The sequence below is a fragment of the Lepidothrix coronata genome, unplaced genomic scaffold (genome assembly GCF_001604755.1).
Source record: "Lepidothrix coronata isolate B3197 unplaced genomic scaffold, Lepidothrix_coronata-1.0 Scaffold49, whole genome shotgun sequence".
NCBI lineage: Eukaryota > Metazoa > Chordata > Aves > Passeriformes > Pipridae > Lepidothrix > Lepidothrix coronata.
In genome coordinates, this window is record NW_016690229.1 from 3,288,554 (window position 1) to 3,308,710 (window position 20,157).

The 20,157-nt window shown below is 40.6% G+C and overlaps 1 protein-coding gene across 1 annotated transcript; it reads left to right on the forward strand.

Annotated features, from left to right (window-relative positions):
- Positions 1-468: 468 nt before the first annotated feature.
- Positions 469-15,957, forward strand: EDN3 (endothelin 3). The gene is made up of 5 exons (XM_017815199.1): positions 469-812; positions 1,169-1,358; positions 13,055-13,219; positions 13,724-13,828; positions 14,561-15,957. The coding sequence occupies exons 1-4, from the start codon at positions 761-763 to the stop codon at positions 13,794-13,796; spliced, it is 480 nt and encodes a 159-aa protein (XP_017670688.1). The 5' UTR covers positions 469-760; the 3' UTR covers positions 13,797-13,828; positions 14,561-15,957.
- Positions 15,958-20,157: the final 4,200 nt, after the last annotated feature.

Below are 20,157 nucleotides of genomic sequence, written 5' to 3' on the forward strand. Positions count from 1 at the left end.
ATCCCCTTTTGCCTTTAGTATTACACTCTAGGTAGGTTTGTCCACAAACAGGTGCTCATAAGTAACCGGAGAAATGAAAGTATTAATTAATTGCTGACTTAATTTCGCCTGGGGAATCACTGACAGAGTCTTGGGGAGAAAACAAACCCCAAACAATTCCAAAAGACGTAGCCCAGCTTTGAGTCAAAACGCTGCGTTTTCATCGCACAAGCGATTCCTCCTGGAATTAGACATGGAGCAAGAGGATCAGATCATTGACAAGCGAGGAACCAGGAGCAGCATTAGCAACTCGGCCGGGCTATTCCGGGAGGATGTGCTGCTCTACCCCTGCTTGTACCTGGCGGGTGGGGAGCGGGGGGCGGCGGGGGCGGGAGCGGGGCCCGTGCCCGCCCCCCGGCCCCGGGGGAGGCCGGCAGCTGTCCGGGTGGGAGGCGTCTGCAGCTGGAAAACAGCAGCTCCGCTTTCTGATCGGATTTGGGGGTGGGGTGGGAGGTGTGTGTGGGAAAAGCCAAGCGATGGATCTTCCCTTCTTTTGACAACGCTCTCCCCGCTTCAGGACTAAGCCTGCGCTGGAGGAAAATAACTGCAAGGGAGAACTGCTAATCACACCTCCGTGTGGGAACTAACTCCGGGGAGCAGCCTGTGCCGCCAGCCCCAGGATATTCCCTGCCTCCAACCTGAAGTGATTCCTCCTGGAACGGTTCAGTCGCCCCTGCAGTTCACCTTTGCCTGCAGTTAACCAGCGTGCAATTTGGGTTTAATGGAGCTGGGTTTATTGTTCCTCTTTGGACTTACGATTACGTCGACTGCAGGTAACTCGAATTTCTTTCTTTCTTTGCCACTTCCACGCATGCACACAAAGAAAGGCTGGGTGGGTTTGTGTTTTTTTTGTTGTCGTTTTTTTTTTTTTCTTTTTCCTCCTTCCAAAAGGCTGTGAAGCAACAGCCCACTCCGGGAGTGCGTGGTAAAGAACCAGACTCCAAAAAGACATCATTTGGCCGCACGTAGGTTTGAAACAAAAGCGCTGCCTTAGCGATGCATCCCTGTGGGGCAGCGAAAACATAACGGTGCTTTAAGCGCCCCGAAACTCCTGGGGGAGCCGGGTTGGGTCGGGTGCTGTTACAAAGGGGGTCTCCGGGAGCTGAGCGCTGCTGTTGCCTCCCCGCAGGGTCCGCGCTGCCCCGGCCCCGCTCGGCGCTCCCCGCGGGCGGGGACCCGGCACACCGGGAGCGGGACGCGAGCGGGGCGGACGGCGGGGGGCTGCGGCCGCGGGCCCGGCGCTGCACTTGCTACACCTACAAGGACAAGGAGTGCGTGTACTACTGCCACCTCGACATCATCTGGATCAACACCCCCGAGTGAGTGCGGCGGGAATGGCGGGCGGGGGCAGCGGGACGGCGGGAGGGAGCGGGCGGGGGATCCCTGCCCGGCCCCGGGGGACCCCGCGGGGACGGCCCGGGCGGGGGGAGCCGGAGGCGGAGCCGCCCCCGGCGGGGTCAGGGCGGGACGAGGGAGCCCGAGCGCTGCCCCGGGAGCCCGGGCAGCCCCCCGAGCCCCCGGGAGCGTGGTGACCTCGGCACCTGCCGGGAGGGGGCACAGGGGGTGCCGCCAGCGCCCGGCGCGGTGACCTCCCGCTCCCGCGGTCCAGGTACCATCCGTGTGCTGGGCACAGCCTGAGTGAAACAAGGGAACAGCGGGTATTTTCCAGGAGAAATCTGTTCCTAATAACCCACTCATTAGGAAGGGAAAAACAGTGTGTGATTGTCTGTGCAACTGTACTGGTTTGGATAAAAATTAAAATGGAAAAATACCGGTACGTTAAAATAATGATTTTTTTTTTTTAATTCAAAATACCAGATTTTTAAGATGTTACAAAAGAAAGCCTTTTGCAATTATGCTTTGTGGAATGGCCAACATAAGCCATCATTATGCTTCAAGTCATAATAAAAACAGTTTTTGAAGACATTTCTCATGGATTGGAAGTTGGGAGCCCCACACAGGGCAGAGGGGGTGGAGCACACGTGCAGAAAAGCAGGGTCTGGTACTGACAGTGTTTAATGGAAAGAAATCATCACAAGGGTGACACTTTGCCTATATCCCAAAGGTTTGAGGCCTCCTTTCTCTATACCATTGTATATATCCTGTCTTGTTGAGTAACTAAGACTTAAGGATTTGTAGATTCTCACAGGCTATTAGGTTTCAGTCCTGTAGCAACCACAGTGATCAGTTCAGTAAAAAAATAATCAGGAGATCAGATGAACCCCAAACCAAATTACTTTAGGAATTCAAGTTCTTCAAGGCTGTATGACTGTGAACTACTACACATGCCATCAAGTACCTCAGTGACTAAAGTTTGGGAACAGTTGTACTAATCCAGATCTGCCTTCGAATCAATTGCAAAGCTTTTAATCAGATTAAAATAACAAAAGGAGTAAAAAACCACCAGAAAATAGCAGTAAAATAGGTTAAGTCAAATGGGGTTTAGGGCACTTAATTTGTAAATTCACATGTGTGTCCTGGCCAGAGGCCATGTCTGATGATGTCTTTTGAACTTCTACCAACCTGTAAGTATCATGTATTCACACAAGTCATTCAGTTCTTTGAGTTTCATACCTGCACTAATCCACCCCAGGATTACATAAAGTTATTTTAGCCAAATATTTATGACTCAGTAAATTTAAGTCAGAGCTCACCAGTAAAAACGGGGGAATGACATTCCTTTTCCCCTACGCACTGAATAAATAGACCACTGCTAATTTTAAACATACACTCCTCTTTTTCTTTCCTTTCTTTCTTTCTTTTTTTTTTTTTTCTTTAGGATATCCTGTTTTAACTCTACAGGAATTACAATTTTCATTCCAGTGGGAAAAGTATTTAGTGTGCATTAATTCAGTGATGTGGAGAATTTTTTCCTACCTGAAAGTTTTGTGCAAACATCACAAAACAAAGAACAAAAAAAAAAAGGAAAAAAAAGAACATAGAGGTATCTAATGTTTTAGTGATACCTATAGCATTAGCAATGAAGTATGTATAATAATTCAGATATTAAACACTTGGGGCTCTAAGCCTCTGCTTGCTTAACTGAAGTCAGTTGTACATAAATAGCAGCAAATCTCAGCTCTGTCAAGTCCACCCCCACTGGGTATAGAGTAGCCTGTAATATTTTGATGTGAGTACTAGGAAATTCTCTTTTTATAACCTTTATGTGACTGGACATTTCTATGCAAACTATGGAATGAATACATTCAATGTCAATACTAAATATTCACATAGAATATACATGTTAACTACTGTGCTCCAAAGACATGAACTTGTATAACCTAATAACACTGTTGGAACTGGGTGAATCGGGATGCTGGGAGCCCTCTGGGGTTGGTAAAGAGTGGGTGGATGACGGTGGAAAGTAGGGAATTAGGCCAGTAGGGACTGAGTTTCCTGGAGTGTGTCAGTGTCTGAAGTGGGCAGCTTTGCTGTCCTGCTCCCTGTGCTGTTTCTGGCCTGAGCCAGGAAGGTGAGCAGTGAAAGGAGCAGCCCTGTGTGCAGGCCATGTACTTGTCCAAATCTCCCTTTAGGCTGAAACAGGAATGCTTTTATGTATGAGGGCAGAGGAGGTCACTGAAATAAGTGTGTTAGACATTTTGGAGCATTTCAGTGCAACAGAAGCAGCATTAAGATTTCATATCACATGCCTGAATGAACAGGCACTAATTCTGCCCTGGTGTCCTACCTGGAGTAATGTCTCAGCAAGTCAAAAGGTACTTCTGGATGTGAATGTGTGAAACCAGGCCTGCTTGTGCAATTTAATACCCCAAGCAGGTTACACCACTGCCTTTAACTGGAAATAACCCCTGGTAACTTATTTGTAAACGGGGCTTTTATGTTGCCCTTGTACACACATCATCGGAAGTTCTTATATTTACTAAAAGCGTGGCTCCAGTGCAACTTTGAGGATCAAACACACAGTGAGACTCCAGAAAGACGGTGTTAAAGTTTGGAGAAGTTTTCCTGACATCTGTTGATTCTGCTATTTTTCTTGCTTATATACTTGCCTTTTTGTTTTGTTTCCTACGTCAAGTACTATAATTGCTTATTATTTTTTCCTTTTTTTCCCTGCTGATTTATTTCTTTCACTTTATCATTTCTTATTCCCCACAAAAATTCCTTAATATTTTCTCAACATTACTCTTGCCTCCATACTTCAAGGACAAGTTTTACTTCCTCCTCTGGTTTCTTCTGCTTTTCCTGACAGGAGATGCTGTTAAGCATTGTTGTAATACATTCAAAACAAATCTTAGTCATGGCCACTCCTCCTTTTCTGGAAAAGCAGTTAAAGTTTTTAGTGAAACTGTTGGAGGCAAAGTGATGATAGATGGTCTATTCTATCCCTGCTGAGAAACCACTTAGATCAAGCAGGGGCACAGTTGTAGAAAAGCACAAAACTGCAGAGTTTGGAGCCTCTGACTCCCTGCAGCTTGTGCCAATTAAGAGAGAAATTATCTCTGCGCACATGTTTTGAGTATTGCTTTATACTTGTGCATGAAGCACTGCTGTTAGGCCAGACCACTAAGAGCATCAGTGTGTTATATTGACATAGTGAGTCTTTTATGCTGGGAACAGTGGGAGCCTTAAGTGGAAAAGAAGATGTCCTAAAGAAAGGCAGGTAAGTCAGAACAGAATCATGCAATTATGTGGTGTAGACAAAGCTTGCATAACAAAGATAATTAAATAATTAAAAGTCGGTAAACTGTTCTCACTGATAAGATTGATTAGTCAGGAATCAGTTTGCAACGTATTTTTTTTGTCAAGTGCTTATCTTGATCTATAGCTACAGACACCTTCTAAAGAAGAATTGTTTTTTTAAACAGTACCCACTGATGTAATACAGACACCACTTGATGCTTAATTCTGTAAGTTAAAGAAGAAAATGTAGACAAGACTACATTTAGATCTGCACTTCTTCAAAGGGCTTCTGTATTTCAGTATGAACTGAATTTGTGTATGTGACAGCAACATGTGGTTCAATGAACATTAATGTTGCTGTGTGAAGCATCAGGGATGCTCACAGTGATTAGTAAAAGATTAAAAGGTGACAACTCCTAAGAAAGCGGTGCTATCATGAAGGCACAGTATCAGATGTTCAAGTGGTCTTCAATTCTAAAATAAAACTACAATGAGAATTTATGGCAATAATCCAGACAATTTTCAAAGGACAATTCCTCACTCAAACTAAGCACCAAAAATAAGAACAGTTCTTTCGAAGGGTTTAAATCAAAGCAAAAGTGAGTTTTTTTTTCTGGATGTCTTCTTTCTGTGTTTGCTATTATGTTCAAGAGAGGAGTAACTGAATGAAATCCTGTGACCACGTTGTAAAGACCAGCTTACATGCTGATCTAAGAGTTCTGTCTGCCAATTACATGAATTTCTGCATCAGGAAATTTGGATGGATGGACAAAGTGAAAGGAAGAGTTTGATCTAACACTGTTTGCTGCTCTGATCCTCTGTACTTAAACACATGTTCTATTTCCTTTGGAAGGACAAGGGCAGGGGCTGACTTGTATCTGTTGCTTTTCTGTGTGGGATAAATTGGAGAGGATCTGGTGAGTGTTCCATGGTGTGTGAGTACATGGTGACCTGAAAGGACCTGATGTTTCATCACTTAATAAATTTGTTTCTGTAACATATGAAGGTCAGATACCCTTTAGCACTAGGTTGGCTCCAGACAGCTCCCAATAGAAATGTGTTTTCCTGACCTAAGGAGACCATTGGTTGGAGTGAGAAAGGCTTTTGGTACACTTGGATTGTTTTGGTCTCTCCTGGAGGTGATGACGGATGGGTTTGTTAGCAACTTGTCAGAAGCTGAACAGACACCAGCTGATTGCACAGGCAGTCAGCTCTGCAACAGCTAAAAGTCAACGATCTCTGCTCATTACTGACTTAGGCTGCCATCAGAAAGTCATCTTAGAATGGGAACAATTTGTGCCCTATCATGGCTTCACTCACAGTTTTACTCACATGTAGAGATGAAGTGATTTCTTGGGATGCTGTTACAAAAAAAAGACTTCAGGCAACCCATTGGTTGCTCCTGTCTAACTGCTGCTCTGCTGGCTGACTTTTCCTTCACAACAGCTTTTTGTTACCTGCACCTCACTGGTGAGTGCATTTCATTCTCATGGGCATTAAGTGATATTCCAGAGTATTATAATTACCTCAATTCTGGATAATCATCGTTAAATATGTATAGATGATGTCCTGTATTCTACTGGAAATAAAAGTACACGGCTAAAGATTTCTTGTTCAGCAAAACAATTAAGTAGGTGGTTATAAACTTTAGATCAGATTGGAAATACCTGGTAGCCAAAGGCATGATGATAAAACAGTGGCTGCAAGCCAGGCAGCTGAAACAAGGAAGCTAAACAGTGCACATGGTTAACCATCAGAACCAAGTGCCAAAAGTGATAAATCTTCTGTTGAGTTGATTTTATTTTTCTGAATGAAATTTGCCCTGATTTTGCAATCTTTACTACCCACATATTCACTGAAACCTATTTGTCTTGCACAAAATAAACTTCAAATAGATATACTGAACATAGTAACATGCTTCTGCTGTAATTGCTATATTTTATCATGGACAAACTGATCTGACTTTTAGGCCAGTTTATTCAAAGAGTTATTCTTGTTTAGACTGTGTACTGACTTCCCACTTTCAGTGTCTTACTGTCTGAAATGTGCACAGCTTGTGTGCCCTCCTCGGTCTCGAAGAAGAATCTATCCTCTTAGTCTTCCTGTAAAGCTTATTTACACAGTACGGACCTTTTACAGCAGTATCCAGAAAGACTTGAAATGATTTGGCTCTGCAGTTAAAAATCCCACATCCCTGCAGGAGCTGGCCCTGCAGAACACAGGGTGAGGGATGAGACACTGATGGCCACTGCCTTGAGATTTCCCCACTGCTGCTCGTGTGGGTCTAATTCTAAGGATAAACAGTCTCGAGAGCTGTCAAACCACACTCACTTTCATCAGCCTTATATTTTAACACCACGTGTTTATTTTTCCCCAGGTTTTTGTTTTATTTGTTTTTTAAACCTGTGGTGGATTTTGAACTGAACAGGCTGCAGAGAGTGGTAGAAACATGAATTAGTGTGTGTTCTTTGTGCGCACTGCTGGAGTGGCTTCAGCAGTAAGTACTCTGAATTTTAGGTTGAAAAGCTACCATTTGACATTTCATTTGATTCCTTTAATCCCTATTTCCCAGCAGTTCTGCCTTTTGGCATTTACCTCAGTGGTTTTGTGTTAGAACCACTTACTAATGACATTCCCTGCCAGTCAGAGGGAGAAAAGGAATAAAGGGAGTTTGGGCCTGACAGACAGAAAATTATGCACCAAAGTTTATTTAATTACTTAAACCAAAAATCATATATCCTGCCACAGAACTGGGATCAGATTAGGACTGGGATGAAGTACTGAAGGATATGCTGAGAGTTGTTTTGAGAGAGGTATTTCTGTGAAACAGTGGCTCAGTTTACGGAGTTCTACCCAGCCCCTCTGGGGGTTTGGGGTGTTAATGGACACCCCTCACCCCAATCTTTTCTTCATATTGCTTCCCTCAAGAAATGTACCCCAGCTTTTAGCTCAGCAACTCAGATATTGTTCTGATCATGTTTCGAAAAGAAAACATGTAACATCATTTTGACAGCTACAGGAGGAGGATGGATAGTGATAAAAAGCCTCCAGATTCTCACAGCACTCGACTTGGGTACCATGAAATCCCCAGTGGGAGGGAAATCAAAGAACTCACGGGGTCAGTGAAACTGGACAATGAAGCAGATGTGTGTAATCCTTGGCTTATTAATTAAGTTAGATGTAACTAATGAACTAAAGCTAATTTGCATCCAGCAGCCTGTTCGCTATCTAGGAACTGGCTACTACTACATTGAGGATGTGGAAAAGAAAGGTGTGGCTATAAAGGATAAAGGTTTGTTTCCTCTGAAAATGACTTTAGGTGCAAAAAGCTACTCAGAAAAAGTCCAGCTTCTGAGAATGGAGCATGTGGTTAGGCTGACAAAACCAACAAGGCAGGCACTTCTTTGAAGAAGGTGTTTTACTGCTTAAATAATGATGCTAAGGAAGGGTTAATAGGGGAGGCACATTGATTGTGAACACTCTTAAAAAATATGTCTGTTACAGAAAGACTTGGAGCCAACTTTCAGAACAGCCAATGATCTCTTCATCTATAGAGCTACACAATATTACTGCAGTGGCTTTATATGAAAGCATACATAGAAATATCTGTTATTTCCCCCAAACATCTTTCATTCCTTAGACATTTTGTTTCACTTGGAGGATGGTAAATTTTGCTTCCTTTCTGTGTTCTTTGTTCTCAGTGGTCCTTACAGGGATCTCATACATTTTAGGATTGTCTGGAAACACTGGAGACTGTTGGGAGCCTCGCTGGCCTGGATGCAGGCCAGAAAATATATTGCTGAATACTGAAATCACAGCATCTAAGATGATTGCTGCAACCCCCTCATCCCTTTGTTTTGGCTGAAACTCTCCAGTGCCCTGGAGGTATCTACTGTGTTTAAGTGGCTGGGAAAGTAGAAAATAATAGCAGCTCATAGGTCAATTATAACATAGCATGAGAAACTCAGCCACATGTTATAAAAATTAAAATAAACCAATTAGACTTGTCTGCCTGAATTCACTATAAGTGAGGGACAGCAGGACTTAGGCAAATCATGCTTTCCAATTCCACCTGAAGGCAGTAATCATTCAATGGGCAGTTTGCTTCTGTGGGAAATTTTCCCTGATATCCCTGGTTCAGAATGGCTGTTCCACCATTAGTCAGTAATTTTGCCTTTTTCAACAAAAAAAAAAATCCCTACTTCTGTTAATTTAATGGCCAAATCTTGCTTCAAGAGCTAGCTGGCTTTCAGAGGACAGCTTTTATGATTGTGTTTTGTGGGCACAAAGCACAGAAATAATCTAGGTTATTTCAGCATCTGTTATCCAATCCTCAGATCTATACTTTTTTTTTCTTTTAAAATTCTAGAAGGAACATTTACTGTGTATTCCCTTCCACTGCAGAAATCCAAAGTGTTTCAGGTGACAAGAGCACACTGTGCTTTGATTAGTGTTTTGTGCTGCTCTGTTATACATGGAATTATCTTCAGTTAACAGATCTGTTGCACTGACTGATCATAATTACTGATCATGGAATAATTACAAGTACTGGAGAGTTGTGTTAGCATTTTTTACAGAATAAAGAACAAATAGCTTATATTCAAGAAGAAATTACTTCCTTGAACTCAGACCTTCTCTAATCTAGAAAGTGCTTTAAAACTGAGTGTGCAGACTTTTATGCACCCCCTCACTTGCTGCAGTAATGATCCTTAACTCCACAAAAGAGAGTAATTCCACAGAAATCACAAATCTGTGTGTTGCCAATCAGATACCAGTTCAAAGCATGACAGAAAGGCTGATCCAGAACTGCACAGGTTTGCTTGTTCTCCACTTTGTAGAGAAGAAAGGGATAAAGGACACACAACTTTTAAATAGTGCAAACCCATTTCACTGCTTCAGGAGAAGCTTGTTCTCCTAAAGGAAGAAATGTTGCCTACTTAGTTAAAGGTCAGAAATTCAAATTTTATCTTTTTTTTTTTTTTTTCCAAAAAGTTTGGAAATGGCTCTTAGCCGGTGCTTTGGCCAGGGACTGGGTCATAAGCATGAGGAACACAGTGTAAGGTAACTGGTTGTTCAGGATCTCCAGAAGCCTGGAGCAGGTAGCCAGCCAACAAATCTGCCTCTGCCCTACTCCAACTGATCCTCACCTTCACCTTCACTGAGAAGACACAAACTGCTCTGGGTATGCTAAAGTCCTCAAGCTTTGACTAAAGAAAACAGATGCCTCACCTCAAAACAGAAAGCAAAGAGACTTTTTTTGCCACACAAGTGCTTGGTGACAATCACATGCTAACAATAATTCCCATTCAATGTGCAGAAATTGTGATTCTACTTCATTTTGCACCTGAGCCTTGCAACACCACAAAAATAATAAAAAAGAGCAGCATCTGTTAATCACATGTAACAATCTAAGATTAAGAAGCTGCCAGGCAAATGCTTCTGATACCTGTTCAACTGAATCTCTTCAGCATCTCCTCTCACCTCTGAAGTGCTGAGAAAGAGGCATGAACTAACTTGAAACACGAACATTTTCAGCTGCTGGAATGATAACCATACACACACTAACATTTGCTTAAACGTTGTGATTTATGAGTTGTATCAGAGTAACTGACAGGCAAGAAAACATCTCTGTTTTTTGGTTCTTTTTGAACACTGTTGCAAAGACTGGGTTGCTGTAGAAGTATCTCTGGTTTGGGTTTGAATTTTTGGGTTAGAAATGAAAACCAAGCATACTGGGAGCATTATTACATTTCTATCTCTGATGGGCAAATCTGCACATTAGCTTACATATAAACTTCACTTGGATGTTCCAGGTAATTCTTACACTTGTCAGAGCACTAGCAGGTATTTCTGGGCCACTGAAAACGAAGGGGTCTTGAATACATTTCCTAAGCTATGAACCACACTCCTATAAGCATTCTGTGTTTCACAGAGCATGAAGTACCTCATTAGAAAGATCAGAAGCAGCATCTAAAATACCAATTTCCTCCTTTGCTTAGGGCTGTGATTCATGGCTCTTATCACTTGTAATTAATTTATATTCTCTACCCCTCCCTGTTTGCTGGAATTTACTGTTTCTTAGAAAAGACAGCAGGCTGGTGATGGGCCCATTCCTCAGTCACTGTAATTCACACACTGATGTATTAAAGTGAAATTGAAAGTTGATGGCAATTCTAGTTGGTCCATTAATTTGCAATCTGCAGCAATTAAGAATAAAACACATTCCCTTCTTCCTCTCCAGCTATTCAGGCAGAACCTCTTACACAGGGCAAACTGCAGCTCAGTCCCACAGAAATTCTGGGTTAGAGAATTAGCGTGAAAAAAACCAGTATTGTATTTTGGAAGAGTGGTCTTTTTAACAAGGAATCACTTTAAATAATGAGAATAACATACTGCAGTATTTTATGTCTTGTTAGCATAATGTGGGATGACATCTGCAAAAGCTGCAAGTAGCTTTTTTATCCCTTGGCAAACTATCTGTCATGGAACAGGGCTTTCATATTTGGCTACCACACACCAAATTAATCTTTCTATTTCAGTCTCAATTTGAGCAGGAAGTTGAATAATAGAATTTTACCAGACAGTTTTCATGGAGGATTTGTTAAAAATAAAGTAACTTCCTCCTGTTCCTGTCTCTAAATACTAGCTATTACTTAATTAAAAAGAAAAAAAAAGTATTTGTATAAAAAATACAACCATACAGCAATTATTTATACCAGAAGTTACCTATATTAGCCATTCAACATTCATCATTCTAAAGCAGATGGCAGTATGGAACCATTAATACTCTTCGGTTATAAAACGGGACTCGCTCCTAATCCTAAAGACAACAAAAAGCTTTTTAAATGGCTGTTAGAGAAGGGAGGCCAAAATCAAGTCCTAAAGTGTTTTGAGACAAATATGGATATTCTTGACTCCCCCAATGTCTGGGCATAGGAGTAAAGGGAAAATATGCAACAGTTTCTGCATGTAGGTGAGGCAGAGCAGCATCTGCTGGAGAAAGACCATTTCCTGGGCTCTTAACACAGAAATATTGCTTGTGATTTTCTATCTTTCAGTATGATTTTATCATAAATCTAACTGACAGGTGTGCTCTGGCTCAGGCTGTGAAAGACAAGATGCACAAGCTCATACGTATTGTAAGTGCAGAGGCTTGAATAAATGATTTGCATCAACTGTACTGATGTTACACCAAAATAATGTTTCTGAACCTTTCAGCCCACCATGTGTGTGGGAAAATGGAAAATTTGCAGCTTTCCCATTAATAGCCTAATGATGTTTTTATGAAAGCAAATGAAAGAACTACGTGAAGGCAGTGGTTGCAAACTGATTATGCAGGCTTTGTTCTGTAACCTTTCTGTAACCCTTCTAGATTTACTCTTCCTCTTCCCTGCCTTTTTTTTTTTCCCACTCTCTTCACTCCTCTTTCTTGCTTGTGAACATGGGATTCCCTTCATATTTTTAGTGTTTGTGGAGTTGTGCGTTGCTTAGCCCATCCCTCAAGTCCACAGGAGCTTTTATGGGTCTCCAGAAGTTTCATGTGGTGGACAGCTGCTGTCACTTGAGATTCTTTAACAACTTGAAGGAGAATAATTTATGACATCAGTCCAAACCATCCAACTCCTTTTGGGGATGTCAGCAGGAATTGATTGACTATAACCCATTAAAGAGCAAAGCATGCCAGACTGCAGGGAAATACAGAGAGCTGCCTCATCCTATTTCTTGGTGTGCTGGAGTACAGAATACCATCTCTTGTAGAAAGGTATTAATAGATACATACAGGGAAGATTATCCAGCAGTTTCTCACCTCTGTAACTCCAAGGATCATGTTCCAAACATGAGGTAGTGAACTAATCATGCTGACAGTTGTCTCCATTTCTCAATGATTAAATTAATGGCAAATCAGGCTCAGAATCATGAAGATGACACAACTACATGATGTTACTCGTCTGGTGAAATCAGCACAGCTCATTTGTCACTTCACACCAGCCATGGCACGGGACATAACAAATATTGTACGCTGGGGGAGGGTGAGCAACACAACACAGGAATTAGGAGTAAAATAAGCAATAACCTTGCTTGTAATTGTATCAGCTGTTAGGTATTCCAGTCTTTTTTTAGATTGTGTAGTTGCCAATTAATTCTCCCAGTAGAGCTGATTGTCTGCTACTTTATAACTTCCCAAAAGCCAGAGCTAATTGGGCAGAAGTCACAATCTTTTATAGGCAGAACTGCTTATTTATATGAGTATGTTTTGATTTTTGTGCCAGTATTTATTGCTTTGCATCAATAGATCTCTTTACTAAAACAGAAAAGAGATGGAATATCATTTTAATTGGCTTCTAAAATGCACGATATGTGTGACTCACAACAGGAGGACTGTGCCATATGGACTGTCTAACTACAGAGGCAGCTTTAGAGGCAAAAGGTCTACAGGCCAGAGTCAAAGTACTTCCCAGTCTTCATTTCGATGTTCCTGTTTGGATGCTCAGGATGAACAGTGTTTGCAGTTTTGCAGAAGAGTGCAAGACAGAAGAAGGTGAGTACCTGAATGCTGCCACCTGTCCACGCAATTTGACTATTTTGCAGAGATAAATTAATCAAGTTGCACTTATCAAATGGAACTGAGTAAGAAACACATTGGTTTTAACTAAAATTCCCCTCTCCAGTGTGGTGGGTTAGCCCTGGCCAGCAGCCAAGCACTTACAGAGCTGCTTGTTCACTTCCCCCCCAGTGGGATGGGGGAGTGAACAGAAAGCACAAAAGTGAGAGAACTCGTATGTCACCTCAGAGTTTAGTAAGTGAAGGAAAGAGGCCAGAGGCAGCCAGTACTGCTTGGAATTTTCATTTTGCTGTTCCTTTCTGTGATGTGGTGTTTTTGAGAACACCAGATCTGCCCAGTTAGGAGCATGCTGAATATTGCACTATTCTAGAATGTTTTATCTAGTCTGACAAAGAGCATCACATTGTCTTTTTATGAATGGCTCCATAAGGGGACTTGATGAGAGCACATTTACAAACTTGGACAATCTCTCTTCTCCAGAAATCATGGATCAGTGAAAAAGACAGAGGAGAAAGACCAATGCAGGGAAGAGGAACACAACTTCATTCAGTAGCACAGAGAGTCTGGAGGATTCTGAACAATCAGGTATGGTGTAGATGTTTAATATTTAAAACAAATAGTGATTTTTCATAAATGTTCTTTGTATTTGCAGCACCCTTAACTCTTTTAATTGAATGTTATAAATAAGGGCAGAATTTGGCCCATGAGTTCTTTGTTTGTTTTTTTTCCATATGTAATTTTTAAAATAACCTTTACTATGCACAGAACTGCTACAACCTCCCTTGTGCTAACTAACTCCTTCAAAAGTTGGATTCTTTGGCTATAAGCCAATACATATTTTTGCCTTTTTTTTTTTTTTAGGGCAAGGGCTGTTCCTGTCTATCATGTTTTTGCTCATTTAGCACTGCAGCAACTTAAGATACGTGTCCCAGTGCAGTGCTTCAGTAAAACTAGAATTGTCAAGGTAAAGAAACAGAAAAGAACCTTGTGGAAAAAGCATCTGAGGGGAAAATTAAATCTGCTTTTGATAACAGATACAAAGAGATTACTGGGACCTAGCAGCCAGTTTCAAATATTTCCACTTCGAAATAAGTCGCACTATGACCCAAAGTTTTTTGCTATGAAGGAAAGCACTTGGATTAGGAGTCCTCAAGCTGGATTTATTGCTATGATTATCTGAGCAGAGCTAATCAGACAACTGTGCAGCGTTCACTCTGGGTACATGTAATCAAGGAGATAAACCCTTTTCTATCAGGTAACAGGCAGTTAGTGCTGAATATTAAGCAGTTTGGTTGTTGTGTTTGTTTTTTTTTAAAGCTTTAACATTTATTTGCTGGAGCTCAGAAACAAGAACTTAAACTACAACTCTCCCTTGAGATGGACAAACTTGATGCTTCAGTGTGATGCCGGTGGAGAACTGAGCAATGCACCACTTCCATTTCAGCAGTGCCACTCTGAGGGCACGTGAACCTGCATGAGGAAGCTTTGTCCCGTGTTCCCCTCGTGAGAGTCTCAGTAAAGGATAATCTTTATCATGGAACTGGCAGGGAATGTATCACTATTGAAGAAAACTTCAAAGGCAGATCCAAACTTCAGCAATGCAAAGTTTCAGGGAGCATTTTTTTCCTCTGTGATTTCAAAGAGTACAATAGAAACATACTGTTCCACTTTGTGTCTGAGGAATCCATCCACAGCTTTATGCAGGCAACTGTAATTGGAGAATGTGGTGAGCTAGAGAGAGATTGCCTCTACATGAGTTCTCATTCAGAATAAACAGATGCAAAATATTTCTCTTGTTAATGTATGCAAGCCTGAATCATCATATTGTAACTTCGTGGCAGATGTTTAAATGACAGTATCTATGCAGAATAAATATGAATGGCTAATATAAATATTATTATAAACTATAGCAAGTTAAGAGTATGCATTGAGTATTCAATAGATTACCTAATTTAGGCACAAATTATTCCTGCACTTCAAAGTTCCATTCAAAACCACAGTGATTATTTAAGGATGCACTGTAGTTGGTGAACAGAACTTTAATTATTCAGCCCCAAGAATTTTCCTAAAGCTGCAAAGGTAGGACTGTGGAACTTCAAATGAAGCTTCATACAATCAGAGTAACTCAGATTTGCTGTTCTAAGCCCCTGCCCACGTTACCATCCACGGCACATACATTTGTCTCTGTTAGTACTACAAATCACATGTTTATCTTCATTGAAACATCATCAGTGAATAACTTGAAAACTTGGCAATAAGGATTAAATCCAACCCTGGACATTTTTCAATGTAAATGATGTCTTCAGAAATTATGGACTTCTTTTTGCTACGAGGATGCAAGAGTAAGCAAGGAAAAAAGAGTAACTTTTGCAAACCCTGTTCTATATTATTTAAGAAGAGAGGAAATCCCTTACTTGTGACAAATTTTTTTTGGGTTGACTGACCTTCATGCAGACTTTCCCCAGGGCACATAGGTGAAACTATAACCCCATGACAATAAATTATATTTTATAAGAAGAAAGATGGAGACCAATAGAAAAGTGAAAAGATATCAACAGTACAAATGTTTATATAGGGCTTAAACCAGTGGTAATAGATTTTCTTTGAAACAAGAAAGGGAGCTCTTTGCCAAAACATATGATATATTTTATATATATGTGGATATATTTCATAAATAAATTATTACAGTTATAAAATTAAATATATCTTTCAGTTATTGCATTTGTATCAGTTTCTTACTTGCTGTATAACTGATTTTGTACGTTTATAGAAAACAGATTATTTATTTTATAAAACCACTTCACATACTATTTTCCCGTATTTTTTTTAAAGACACTGTATAGTTTTGGGGATTTAAAAAAAAATAATCAAGCTCTGTTATGAAGAATACATAATGCTCCTGATGTTGCTTTATGACCACAAACTGGAAACTTTTTCCCCTCAGAATTCATACATCCAGGTCACACAACAACTTGCCTTCTTCAAGACACTGAGAGTTCTCCTATAGCAGTCTGAGAATTATGAAAATATAATAACATTCCAGGATAATAACTGTGTATAAAAAGTGACACTACAATTTTCTGTCCCTTTTGCTCTAAATGTAACCATCAACTGGCCTAATCCTGGGATAAACCCCACAAACAAACTGGGCTCTTCCTTTGACATGCAGGTAGATTTAGCCCTCGAGCAGTGGGCTACAGGTGCTACTGTTGCTTTTTCCTCAAGAAAGAAAAATCCAATCTTTTTCTACAGGAAATCCACTTTCAAGTGGTTTGGTCTGGGGACTCTGCACAGCAGCTGAAAATATCCTGTCAATGTACAACTAACAGTTAATGTACAAATCAGTCCAATGTGAATACACCAAAAGAATGAAAATGAGAAATAATGTTATATCAAACTATCAGACTCAAAAGAGGGAAAACTTAAAGTTTACTGTAGGTATTTCCAAATAAATCCATAAGCCACAGCATATACCTGAAAGTTCTATGTGCTGGATTCTGACATTGAACTACCGTTATTCCATCTGGGAACAGTTAACGGACATGAGATACTTTTTACCTAATTTCATATGTTTATAGAAAATGTCAGCATTAATATTCCTCAGCTCTCAGTGACTCAGTTTACCGATTTTTAGTTTTTAACTAGAAGGTGTTAAGCTAATTTGAAATACAGTTCTTTAAAAATTATCCACAGAATTAATTTCATGTACAACCAATAAGTGTTTTAAACTAAGAACTCTTAAAATGTGATAAATCATAAAAGGATTATTTGTAGAAGTTAGAATTAAATGCTCTTTCAACATGCAACATTAGCACAGTGAGGTGTACTGCAGAATTATTCTTGGTCTGGGATATTATTTTGAGGACATTTGTATTTACTTTTGTAAGAGAACAAATTAGTTCCAGCTCTTACTCTATTCAATGTAAAACCATATATGTCCAAATGTGCTCTAATTCTGTCAGGGTTCCATAGCTCTCATTCTATTTCCCAGTAACAAAAGTTCATTTTTAAACTGTTAATAGCAATAAGAACATTATATGACCAAAGGCGTAGAAAACAATGCGGAAGGGAGCCTTGGAAGAATTTAAGACATTTAGCCTCAAAGGAGAGGAGATGTGAACACAGTTGTCAAATGCAAAGGGCTGAGAGAGAGAGAGGAGAGCCCTGCTTTGTTCCCTGTGTTCCCAGAAGGAAGTACAGGATTTATGTTACAGTAAAGCCCTTCAGGCAAACTTATCAGCACGAGTGGGTGAGTGCCATGAAGACAAAGGTCTCCACCACCACCTCCACCTCTTACTCCTTGGCTGTGCCTCGTGAAAGCCCCAGGCTTTGACACGAGTGTGGAAGGGGCCCTGTCCTCCTCCAGAGCTCAATCTTGTTTCCTGGGCATTAGAATAACTGGTTCCTTGCTCCTGTGCCTGCTTTTGGGGACACCACTCTGTTGCTTCTGCTGCTCCCCACACAGAAAATGCTTGCAAAACCTGGGAGCTGAGTTCTTCTGTAGATCCTTATCCTGTTATGTCATCCCTATATTGATCCCCCATTGGCAGCATCCGGCATCTCACACGTACTCAGATGCTGTTTTTAGGAGCTGGCTTTCAGAAGAGCTGGACAAAAATAGCTCTGCTGTGACAGATTGGTGAGGACAATCATGGCAATTTGATGTAAGGTGATTTAAGAAGACAAAATTGTGTGTCTTGACAAAAGCAAAATGCAGGCTAACATAAGTAAGGCTGAATAATGCAGCTAAAACTAATCATTAGAAAAGGAACAAATTCTGTCCATATGAACATTAAACCTTTCAATCCTCAGCTTGAAATCTATTGGAAGAGTAATCAAGCAAAATTGCAAACAGATGACTCTGGAAACAATGTTTGTTTTCACTACTGGAGTTTTACAATGCATAAGATATAACCTGATCTGGAGAGCTTTATGCTACAAAGAAATGTCAGGATTGAGAGATTTCAAATGCTAAGCGAGTTAAACAGAGCATATTGCACTCTCTGTTTGCCTTGCAGTGGTACCTTTCCAAACTTTGCTTAAAAGCACATTTTAAAGAGTAGTTTGACTTCCAAGATTTTCAGCAGCGCTTTAGATGGCAGATGTGCCTTGATGTGCACTTCAAAGGTATCTCTGCAGATCCATGCTGATAGTTGGTAGCACAACTGAGCTTCAGCAGGGGTTTGGGCTGAGGTTCAAGTCTCGGCTCCTTTTCTGCCACAGGAAACACCTCCCTGAAGCCTTTGGGCTCTTTAGTGGGTTTTAGGCCAGAATGGCCCCAGTGTCCACATGGAACACCCCTCCCCAGATCTAGATTAGTTCTCTTGTTTTATTTCAGTACGATCCTTGTGCATTTTAGAACAGATCAGGTTGCTGGTCATTTCCTGAATGTGCCACTTCCAGAAGTTAGGGAGATGTGTAGGTCTGCAAACTCCTGCTGCACCTCTGTGTTACTTTAGGTATCTAAACACCTTTACCATGAGCTATCATCAGGCACTGGTAAATGGATACCTTGGCTCACACTTCCTGCAAATGTCTCCAACAACATAAATGGAATTGGTTGAAGTTCAAGTCCCTTAACAACAACTTGATTACAAGTCTTTGACATTCAGACTCCATTTTTCCTTTAAATATTTTTGTAAAAACCCTATATGGACAAGGTAATTTAGACACTAAAGGGCCAGTATGTTAAACAATGAAATATTCTTACAGAATGTGAGAGTTTCCTTTTTACTGCTTATAATGGGAATTCCATTAGACAACAAGTCCCATTTATTAACGAATCATTTCTGCTAAAGCTGTTTCACAGAGTGTCAACCAGCTCTCCCTTGAGTTAGTGACTATTTATGTGTTTCATTAATTGTATTTTTGCCATACCTGTCCAGGAATTATTTGTTCTACTGCAATCAGTTAAATAATGGTAATTTTTATTTTCATAGTTCATTTTGATTTAGCTGTCTTGTTTTTATAATTATTCCTCTCACCCTCCCCCCTCAAAGAATTGACTAAATGTGGAAATGCTTCAGTGTCTCAGTGCTCCCCTTTGGTGTTCCAGGCCTGGCAATCTATATGGCTCTGGAGGTGAGCTGACTTGGCTATGCAAATACTTTACATGCAGATGTGAAGAGGGTTGGAGCCTTTTGTCATTAAAAAATAAATGTGCAAACTATTGTAGCAATGTAAAAGATATATTGAATGGCTAGTGCATGAGGTGAACCACATAACCAGAGAAAAGCAAATGCAAAATCAAAGCCCAGAGGCTCCATTAGATTCCTGGAACTATGCATATGCTTATGCAACTGTGATACCATTAAGATGCAGTTCCCAAAGGGTTGTTTTTTTAAATCTGTACCTTGTTTCCCTGTATCTATCACACAAGAGGAATCCATTGGTTTCACAATGAAGTCAGTTTACATCCCCTTCTGGTGTCAATTTGGATAGTCAGGGGTCAGCTCAGGGTCACGTTTTCAGTGTTTTATTTAAGACACTGCAACTAAGATCCAGATTGAACCTAAGCATTTGAATTCTTCAGTGTAAAACCCTTCTTTACACAAATCTGATCATGAATTAATACATTCATAACACCTGTGCCAGATCCTGAGGTTTGTCTTTGATTAACATTCTTTCTTTAAGCAAAGTTCCGAAGAGATTGAACACTCTGTATTTGGAGAAGCACAGAAGAAAAAAAAGAAGACTTAAGGGGAGGAAATCCTGCATTAGAGTTCAATAACCCCTGAATCAGAATTCTGATTCTGCTACCTCATTATGGGATCTTGAGCAAATTGCTCTTATTGCAAACACTAACACAAGGGCAAGACCAAAGCCAATGTCCATGTTAAGATCCCTATGGACCCAGGTCTAAGCAATTTTTCTCTCTAAGTAACATTTTTACTTATAAGTGCTTCTGGTCATCC

Bases quoted from the DNA above. Each gene is read 5' to 3' on its own strand.
- EDN3 (XM_017815199.1), top strand. From the start codon at position 761: ATGGAGCTGGGTTTATTGTTCCTCTTTGGACTTACGATTACGTCGACT. The intron at 813-1,168 runs GTAACTCGAATT...GCCTCCCCGCAG, and splicing joins TACGATTACGTCGACTGCAG to GGTCCGCGCTGCCCCGGCCC. The intron at 1,359-13,054 runs GTGAGTGCGGCG...GACTCACAACAG, and splicing joins ATCTGGATCAACACCCCCGA to GAGGACTGTGCCATATGGAC.